This window comes from Rattus rattus, chromosome 13 (assembly GCF_011064425.1).
Source record: "Rattus rattus isolate New Zealand chromosome 13, Rrattus_CSIRO_v1, whole genome shotgun sequence".
Classification (NCBI taxonomy): domain Eukaryota; kingdom Metazoa; phylum Chordata; class Mammalia; order Rodentia; family Muridae; genus Rattus; species Rattus rattus.
This window is the reverse complement of record NC_046166.1, coordinates 41857333-41867845: the sequence shown is the minus strand read 5'-3', so window position 1 is coordinate 41867845 and position 10513 is coordinate 41857333. Positions and strand designations below refer to the sequence as shown.

Here is a 10513-nt window from a genome sequence, read left to right as displayed (position 1 = left end):
AGAAACTTCTAAATACTTATGAAATTAATTAGCAGACATTTTTCTTTATGTTTGTGACAGACATCGAAATGTTGTATAAAAATTAAATTAGCAGGCAAGACAGCAATCCAGAGGCAGAGGCAGAGGCCAGGTGGATTATCTGTTGGGTTTGAGGTTAGCCAGGCGTATAATGAGACTCTCTCTCAGAAACAAAGAAAGAACATATAATTAGAAACAGTTTGTCTTACTGTCAATGAAATCTACTAAAGACAAAGGTGACAGTGAAAACAGTAAAATTTATGCTTTACATTGTGCAGTGCCATGTTTGTGAAATGTATTAAAACAATAGGTTTTAAGGTTATCTTATTTCCCCTTTTTGTCAGCATATTAGCTGGTATGACTTTATTTTATAAGTCCAATGTCATTTTCTTTCTTTTTTTTTTTTTAATTCTTTTTTTTCGGAGCTGGGGACAGAAGTCATTTTCTTTTGAAAAATTAAATTTTATTTTATGTGTATGGGTGTTTTGCCTACATGTATATTTGTGCATGACACCACTCCCCCCACACACACACACACACGAGCTGGAGGTGTGTAAGGCTGCAAACCACCATGTGGTTGCTGGGAATTGAACCTGGGTCCTCTGGAAGAGCACCCAGTGCTCTGAACCACTGAGCCATATAATGTCACTTGCAATAGCGGATAAATAAAAACAAAATCTCTTACTGTGAGACAATGGAATTTGAATGTGGTGGTGTCCGCTAGGGCCGCTGCAGAACGGGAAGCCTGGCCTTGGTTATATCCTTGCATACGTTCTGTACTTGAACTTTGTAACTGTACACCTCTGTATCCTCCCCAAAAGTTACCATCTGAAGCCAACCTGGAAACACAGCCTTGTCCTGTATAAGAGCTACTGAATACTCTATATTCCGTTCCAACACCCTGCTCAACATCTCAAGCCTAGCATAGGATTATTATAGTACCAGCTTCAACTTCTCTCCCAGCTGACTCTGCTCTAGCTCTCCTAGGAAACCCTACCCTGTCTCTAATAAATCCTTTAAGGGCAGGTGTGGTGATGGACACCTCTAATGCCAGAACTTGGGAGGCAGATTCAAGTGGATCTCTGTGAGTTCCAGGACAGCTTGGTCTACATAGTGAGTTCTAAAACAGCCAGGGCTGTATAGACAGACACTGTATAAAATGGATGGATGGATGGATGGATGGATGGATGGATGGATGGATGGATGGATGGATGGATGGATGGGTGATGGATGGATGGATGGGTGGATGAATAGATGGATGGGTAGGTGGGTGAGTGGATAGATGGACGGGTGGATGGTTTTTGCTCTAGCTTCCTGAAAGGCAAACCTTATCGAGCATCCCACCACTGTTCCCAGCTATAACAGGACTATGCTAAAGCTATGAAAATTTACAATAGCAGTGCATTTAGGGAAATGTACTTGTTCCTCCACCCAAGAGGAAGCCTGCTCTTACAACTGCCATTAGTGTGAGTTCCAAGCCAGGCTTATGGGTACGGACCTGTGATCCCAGCTGTGTTGGCTGAAGCGAAAGCAGTCCCTATGGGTCCCTTATGTGAACACTCGATCCCAGCTGGTGGGCTGTCTGGGGAGGGTTTTACTGTCACTGGCCCAAGTCTTTAGAGTCAAAAGACCCACCCTACTTTCAGCTCACTCTGCTTCAGGCTTTTAATTGGAGATGTGAGATCTCAGCTTCCTGCTCTCCCTGTGCTTGCCTCTCTCCCATGAAGCATCTCTCTGGAACTGTGAGGAACATAACTCCTTTTCCTTATAACATGTGTGGTCACAGTGTTTATCACAACAGAATAGAAACTAATAATATACCACCACTGGAAGCAAGAGGATGAAGCTGTCTCTGTGTCAGAAAAGTGTGGGCCGCAGTGAGGTGTGGTGGTACCCAGTAAGTGCAGCTACTTGGAAAGCTGATGCAGGAGGATCATAAATTTGGAGCCAGCCTGGATAATTTGGCAAAGACCCCAGTCTCAAAATACAGTGAAAATGTTTAAAATCAACAGTTGTGCTGCAAGGCACTAAGGCACCTAACAAGGCCTAGGATTCAATCCCCGGAATAAGAAAGACGCCAGCAAATAAAAAGAAAGCAAGTCTCAGGGAGGGAGGGGTAGCCCAGGGCAAAAGCCTTGGCCTGGCATGTGTGAGGCCGAGTTTATTTGCTAACACTGAAAATAGCAAAATGAAAAGAAGCATGTTTCCAAAGTTGCTGGAAGTGTAACGAGTGCATTAGTTACTTTTCTGTTGCTATGATAAAACACCATGCCCAGGGAACTTACCAAAGAAAGGGTGTGTTCCGGCTTATGGTCCAGAGGGTCAGAGTTCATGATGGGGTAGGGAAGGCATGGTGGCCGATCAGGAGGCTCAGAGCTCACTCTGGCACTGAGAGCAGTTGGGAAATGGGGTACGGGTGGGATGAGAACTGTTCACTCTCAAGGCCTGCCTCCAGTGACATACTTTCTCTAGCAACTCAATGCTTCTCAAGCAGCACACCAGCTAGGGACTAACTGTTCAAATCCATGAGCCTAACGGGACACTCTCATCCAAATCACTACAACAGGTATTGTGTTTGGTAATATGCCATGCTTGGATGGGAATCCAATGTGGAGTGTTACACATTTCAGTGTTACACATTTCAGTGTATTTACCATGAAGCTGATGGCCTGGCACGTACAAGCTCCCACTGGGACACACTCTCACTGGTGCGTGGAGCTAGTATTTATCTCAGATGACTGAGAATTCTAACTCACTACTTTTTAAAAAAGAGCCCTAAGTTCTAGGTTCATTACAGTTGAGACAGAGGAGTTAAGAGTATCTTTTTCTTCTATGCAGTTTAAATTCAACACCTAGAGTTTAAATGAGGGGTTGGAATTATGCAAATGATACATTGGCCAATTCATTGTTTCTCTTCCCTGAATCTACTCTAAATGGTCTTTTCAATACTTCATTGAAAGACAATTCTCATGCAAAAAATATCCAACCCCAGTTGTGTCTAAAGTCTTACCATCTTAGTTTGAGAAAAGAGACCAAAGAGCTATGATTAGAACCCTCGAGGATGAAACCTATACTGTGTTCATCATCCACCCTTCGGAACAGTGTTCCATCAAGAACTTGTCCATTGTGAGCTATTAGTATAACAAGCCTATTGCTTTGTTTCATTCAGATTGCAGTTCTGCCTTTTGCTTTTGGTATTTCTAGAAACTAGAGAAAGAATGGTGCATGGTCATTACTGCCTAACAGATGACAAAGCCCAAGAATATTGATTCAGTGACTCGGCCATGGTCCCACTATCATGGGAATAGTCCAGACCCTGAATCTCACCTAACACCCTCATAGTGCAAAGACTTATGGATCTAATGATTTTCAACTCCATGAAGCAACTTTCCTCTTCTGCTTCCTTGTCTTTGAGGCTAATGCTCACATCTTATCTCCTCAGTGTCTCACCAATTTGGCCTTTCATGTACTAAAAATCAGGTAGCAAATTTTACATTTCTTGCAGAAGTTCTCAGTGGACAATGCTTTCTCTGAAAAGGTTTTCAGCAAATCTGAATTGCCTAGGTCGAAGCTCTTTTGGTAACTCGAGCCATATTACTTTTGAGCACTGTGATTCTTTTTTTGTATTTTATTGCTTCAAATGCTTCAAACTATGGGAAATCTTTGGTAAAAATAAAAACAATAAAATTTTCACAATAACTTTACACCAAGCATTGCACAACAGTGGTCTTCAATACACAGGAGACACAGGAATGGTCAGAATCCTCAGTGAGGAGATTAACTGTACAATATTCAGACTTTGTCATTTAACAACAAAACTGTTTTCATAAATATTTAAAATATTTCCTATGTTCTTATCACATATTAACATTTGTATTTCAGTCAGCATGGTGAGCTTTAAAGTCTGTTTTCTATTGCCTACCACAGCGTCAGTCCTCTCCCTCTGATTCTGCTCACTTCGCATAAAACTAGAGGGAGGCATGAAAATAAAAATCAGTATGGTTCTTGTCGGGCCCTCTGTGGAAAAGAGGAAAATGTTTAATGTCTATTTTTACACAGACATTTCTCTGGCGGTTGCTTTGTGCAGTCTTAGACTTGACCAGCTTTCAGCTGATCCAGGTGAGCTCTCAGCTCAGGACAGAGCTCTGTCAGCAGCAGCTCCATCAGCACCTGCCCAGAAAGAAAAGCAGAGAAGAGGCAGTAAGGATGAGTCACACTGTCTGTCTGAGAGAAGCGTCTACCGAGAGTCCTGAGCTCATCCTCAGTAGACAAGTGGCTCCCAAAAGGAGACCAGACTACACAAACCCGATTTATCCCATGCGTATTAGACACAGCCAACCGTCTGCCACATTTAATGTTGGTTATTTAATGTTGGTTATTTAATGTTGGTTATTTAATGTTGGTATGTTATTCTTTGGTTTTGCTTTATTTTTATTTTTGTTTTGTTTTTGAGACAAGATGTCAGGTAGCCCACATGGGCCTCTATCCTGAGTTCGTGGACTGTAGGCCTGCCCTCCCACACCTAGTCGATGGTAATTCTAATCAGAAAAATGAACAGAAGACAGCTTCTTTTGCTGAAATAACAGAAAGCACACAGTCATGCAGAGATGTTAACTCAGAAGCCAACAAAGAGCCGACTGTCTGCCGAGCACGGCCGCGTCCCCTTTCATGCGCTCAAATGAGAGGACAGGCAAAAATGCTGCAGGGCTAAAGGTAGTTCAGAAGGTGAAGAACTGAGTTATCCTAATATGCAAACAGAAATATACAATCCAATAGCGAGTCCTCTGGGGACCTATTTACTCACATATAACAGGTGCTTGTTGGCCCTTGTTTCTTGCAGCGCCTTGAATATTTTTATTATACCATGGCGGGCATTTTGCTGTCCAACAAGGCTCTGAAGTGTATCTGGGAAAAGAAAACACTGCACTTGTCCTGTTGTACTGCTGAGGCTGAACTCGGGGCTGTGCACATGCTAGGTGTTTGTTACTTCCTGTTGCCTGAGATAAAACACTCTTGATGAAGCAGCGCACAGAGAAAGGGTTAATTCTGCCTCACAGAGCAGCCAGAGCCCAAGTAGGCTGATGACACTGAGAGCAGCAGACACTGGTGCTCAGCCACTCTCTCCTTCAGGAGGACCCTCGCCCCATGAAAGGCACCACTTACACTTAAGGTAGGTCTCCCTACCTTAATTAACCTAACCCAGATAATCTCCCAAAGGCATGCCCAGAGGCCAGAGGATTGTCTCCTGTCAAGTTGACAATATTAGGCATCATGCTGGAGAGTGCTTTGTATCCTGAGATCTGAAAATATTGTTTTTGTCCTCAAGTGCTATTGTACAACACACAGAAAGTAAAACGTGCAGGCCTGAGTGACAGAATTAGCTCGTCCTCTTGAACGTGTACAGCAGTTTTAGCATTTGCTACTGCTTGTTTTAGTAATTAAAATATCTGTTTTTAAGCATACTTGTAAAGGTTCCTGGTAAACTTAGCCTCATCTCTAAGGCAGGAAGTGTGACCTTAGCTCTAAGCATCTCTGATGTGAAAAGCCCCCATTTGGTTTGTCTCTCTGAGCAGGTGATGAGATACAGTCTCCTGGGAGACGGATGCCGGGGCGGGGAAGACAGATTCTCAATGGCAACATTCTCAAAGCTCGCTCTCAGGCTGAGGCCTCACCTGGAATGTTTTCAAGCAGTTTTTGCTGTGCTCTCTGTTTTGTTTCCTGACTTTGTGCTTCGCTTCTGATTCTTGTTGGTGGTGCCAGTTTCCCATTTGGCCAGAAAGCATCTCGGAAAGCACTAATGTAGTAAACCACCATCTGCTCGCTGAAGATCCAGTTCACCGTGTCCCGGATTTGCCTTTGAAGAGATAAATATTGCTTGGATGACGTCTTTAAAAACTATATACTGTGTTCTCAGGAGGCAATTGTCAACGGGTGGGATAAGATACAGCCTGGGTTAAGTGTTTGATGAATAATCTATTTTAAAACTGTGGCTATAGAAGTTAGTGTTCACGCTGGCAATGGCAATACTGGATGACCAACTCATGGCTGGGGTTGGGTTAACAGTATTTTCTGTTTCTTTTTCTTTCTTTTTTGTTTTTTATTTAAGAATTTCATACACACATAGAATATGGGATTCACATTTTTCTATGGCACCCTCTTTTTCCAAATGTTTGCCTGCCAATCAATGTGATGAGAAGACTGGGATTTATCTGAGGATTTAAGTCCCCTGGACACTAATTATTCCTCCATCACCCTTATAAATCAGAAGTGTGAGTCCACCTCCTGAGGCTGATGGAAAGGAAACCTCCTTGGGCCCCCAAGTCCTAAAGGAGAAGCATGCATTTTTACCAGCCCTCCTAGGGTGACTGTAGCAGACAGGCCTGGGGAAAATATTCTGACCCAGAGAAAGCACCTTATGCTCACTGGCAAGGAGCAAGGATGCCTTTCAAAGATCTAGTACTATCAAAGTAACTCCAAAGGGTCACGAACATGAAACACACTTGACCTGCACAGTTGTACAGAAATGGCTTTTACTTAGTTAAGACTCCTAGGCCATCCTACATACGTCAAACTTTAGCAACAGACATGTGAACACTGTTCAAAGAGCCCAGAAGTAGCTGTCAGGCTGAAAAGGAGAGTGACCAGAAAGGACAAGGAACCCCTAGATTCCCAGGCTCAGGGCATACTAACTACTTCCAAGAGTGATCAGAAAGTTCTGTAGGAGCCCAGCAGCTCAGTCAGATTTGTAAGAGTAAACAAGGGTTTGGTGACATCTCTGAATGGATGTTCCAAGCTCATCACTTCATACACGGTGATCAATTAATTTTGAAAAATGATTAAACACTGAGTCAAATTACCTGTTTCACAGTGAAAAACCAAACATGACAAAATATACTGCAATTCAAATCTAGACAAAGACAACAGCTTATCTATTTATAAGGACTTCTACCTTAAAAAGTAATGGCCAACCTCCTGTCTGTGTTCCTGAGAAAACTAAAGCTCTCTATGCTGGTGGTAACATACATCGGTTTCTGTAGGTTTGCTCTGGGTTAACCACTTGCACTACATGAAGAAATTTCAATTTGTGACTGAACACTAGGCAACTCTTAGGAAAGATCAGTGCCTAAGTATTTTCCTTCTTTCATCCAAAAGCTTTTGAAGCAAACCAAGTCTGTGAGACCATGGTAGCTTCAAGCCAAGAGGCTGACAAGCATTATGACTTAGTTTTATGATGTGCTGGCCTTTGTGGAAGGCAAACATAGCACGTACCAGAGGCTCCACAGTTCCCTCACACAACAAGCCCGCTGGCATGAACAACCCGAAAGTTTCTATAAGAAACTCCCAAGCTCCGTGCAGGAGCTCTCCACTCACAGACACAGCTGCTCATTTTGTGAGCAGGAGCCAGTGTGTAGAGGATCATGGCGAGAGCACATGGTCTGTTGAATCTGACAAGGAAATACATTAGCAAGCTCAAGTATGAGGAGAGAGAAGGCACCTGGGAATTTCTTTATCTAAAGCCTGTCAGCAATAATGAAGTTTCCCCAAGATATAAAAGATGTATTAAATGGCTCTTCCTCCAATCCAAGGGCACTAAATTAACTAAGCAAGCCTCTGACAGACAACTTGAAATTTTTTTTTTTTTTTAATTTTAGAAATAAAACAGAGTGCTGGAGAGATGGCTCAGTGGTTAAGAGCACTGATGCTCTTCCAGAGGTGCTGAGTTCAATTCCCAGCAACCACATGGTGGCTCACAACCATCTGTAACAGGATCCAATGCCCAATTCTAGTGTGTCTGAAGACAGCTACAGTGTACTGGCATATATAAAATAAATAAATCTTTAAAAAATTATTTTAAAAGAAATAAAAGTAAATGTTTATTGTGACCACCAGGAATACATATAAATCAACAAAAATAAGTTTTCTTTATAGTAGTTCCTGAAAGAACTGTATAAGCTTTCAATAATACAAGTAGCTTACATTATTATCTCACCAATGTTGAACAGTAAATTATTTACTTAGAAAAATCAATATTTTTACCTCAAAACTTACTTTATTATATACAAACTGGTTTACTTTCAAAATGTTTAGACATTCACTAACACTTGTATTCTGCAGAAAATCTAAAACTAATCTCCTGAACTTATTTTATTTTGGACAGTTATTGAAAAGAACCTGACAATAGCAGCTGGAAATTCCAGGCACAAAGATGACAGGAACAGGGTTAGGTCACAGGACAAGAAGCTGGTTAGCATTACAGAACAGCACAGGGGTGAGCTCAGAAAGCCATGATGTCTTTTCACTTATCTCCTCCCTACTGAGATGGGAGCAGCACTAATCTCTGAAGCTGGCTCAGGACAGCACTTCCGTCCTGACAGTGTGGAAGGCATGCTCTCACAGCTGTGAGCAACACCAATGCCTTCTTAGCAAACAACACCGGCTAACAAGGAGTTCTCATGAAGGCCGGGGAACACCAAATGTGGAACACTTTATGGACAACTCACACCGTCCTATAGGAGGTTACTTATGTGAATACTTTATATGAATGGATACTAAGATGCATTTTAGACTCTACTTAAGACTTGTGCTAGACACAGCTCTCCACCATGGATGTCCACACATGAAGAATGACATTTTAATGCTACTTCCACTCTAAAAATGAATGCTGGAACTAGCTCAAATTTTTGTCATCTGTTCGCCATGCATTCTGCTAGAGAAATTCAGAACGCTGCGTTCTCACCAGCCTCAGCATTGTAACAGAATCAAAATACAAAGGAAGGATATGTCTCCTTAAATCCATTGACTGTTGTACCATAAGGCAATGCAATGTTCAGACAAAGGGTAACAGTAATTTTGTACAACTCACTTGTTGATGGTTCTTCCAAATGTGACCTGAACGAGAGCAATCAATGTTCTTCGCACCCATTTAAACACTAAAATATAAGCCAGAAAAGAACATTATCATAGGACATCACAAGCACCACAATTTCATAGCTCAACAAGGCATACAGGCTTGTCCTTTAATTCAGTCTGAATCTAAGCATCTATCACAGGATCTGCTTTCTGGAGACTGGGGCTGAGTTAGCACATGTCTGAGCAGGAAACTCTGACCAAGGTTTCACTTTTCAGTAGGCAAATGAAGAGGTGAGATTTAAGGTTTCTCCCCCTCTTTTCTTCTGCCTGCAGAGGAGCTGAGGTAACACCTTACTTCCTGTGCCCTGGGTTGCGGACAGCGTGCCAGTCCCCGCCAGCACACAGCACAGCTCCTATTGGACACTTCTGCTTAGCTCTCTGCTTCCAGTTTCCTGACAAAGGACTCTTGGTGAGAAATGTCTGTATCAAATGTTGCCAGACATTATCAAATGTGAGTGAAGTGACGCTCTGCTGCTCCCTCGGCAGACTCTAGGTCAGCACACTGTACTTTTACATCTCGTGTGTTTAAATCGGGGCAAGAAAGGAGGAGTTTAGGTCCAGGGTCCTGAAGCATATGTGAATTCTTTTCCTGTAACATCACCTTGCTCAACCTCAGGCCCCTCGTGTGGAGAGGAGGGGACTAAAGTGGGCCTGTATTCCTAGTCCTCGCCCCTGTGCTGGTTTGATAGGTATGCCCCATAGACTCATGTATTTGAACGCTTAGCCCATAGGGAGCAGCACTTTTAGGAGGTGTGGCCTTGTTGGAGGAGGTGTGGCCTTGTTGGAGGAGGTGTGGCCTTGTTGGAGGAGGTGTGGCCCTGCTAGAGGAAGTGTGTCACTGTGGAGGGGGCTTAGAGGTCTCCTATGTTCAAACAGTGACACACAGTCTCCTGCTGCCTGCAGACCACGATGTAGACCTCTCCGCTCCTTCCCCAGCACCATGCCTGCTTGTGTGCCACCATACTTCCCACCATGATGATAAGGGACTGAACCTCTGAACTGTAAGCCAGCCCCAATGAAATGTTTTCCTTTATAGGACCTGCTCTGATCATGGTGTGTCTTCACAGCAATGAAACCCTCATTAAGACAGTCACTAAGAGTATATTCTGTGCATGAGGGATTCTTCCTATCATAACTTTTATTATTAACAGATATTTTATAGCTGTAGAATATCAATGTAAACCAAAAAGGAAAATGATATTTTTATGTTCATAAATTTTAATATAAACTAATTTTTAAAATTCCTATTTCCATCTCTAGCCCTTGAAAGTTTGGCTACAAACATAGGAAGACTTGAAAAAAAAAACCAGACTTGGTAACAATGGAGTCAACAGTTCAGGCCATCTGGATCTAGTAGGGGAAATTAAAAGGAATACATTTTCAAAGACCCTTTCATTACACAAGAGCAACAACTAGTATAGACTCAATACTAAACCAAAGTATCTAAGGACAGCCCTAACTTCTGAATGAATCTCAATGCCTAGTTAAAAAACTAACACCCCCAGCTAAAGTCAAGCCTTGGATTCGGAGCTGTGCTGCAGAGACGCCTGGCACTTCTGCATGCAATTGTCTGGAACAGCACCAA

The 10513-nt window shown here is 42.6% G+C and overlaps 1 protein-coding gene across 2 annotated transcripts in view; it reads right to left on the bottom strand.

Moving 5' to 3' along the window:
- Positions 1-3612: 3612 nt before the first annotated feature.
- Snx25 (sorting nexin 25) overlaps positions 3613-10513 on the bottom strand; it is a 104048-nt gene continuing 97147 nt past the window's right edge. For both annotated transcript variants that reach the window (XM_032919459.1, XM_032919458.1), the window contains 4 exons: positions 8882-8948; positions 5691-5872; positions 4823-4923; positions 3613-4188 (listed from right to left, as the gene is read on the bottom strand). In XM_032919459.1, the coding sequence (XP_032775350.1) occupies positions 4108-4188; positions 4823-4923; positions 5691-5872; positions 8882-8948 (431 nt within the window). In that variant the 3' untranslated portion in view covers positions 3613-4107. The remainder of the gene's footprint in view (positions 4189-4822; positions 4924-5690; positions 5873-8881; positions 8949-10513) is intronic.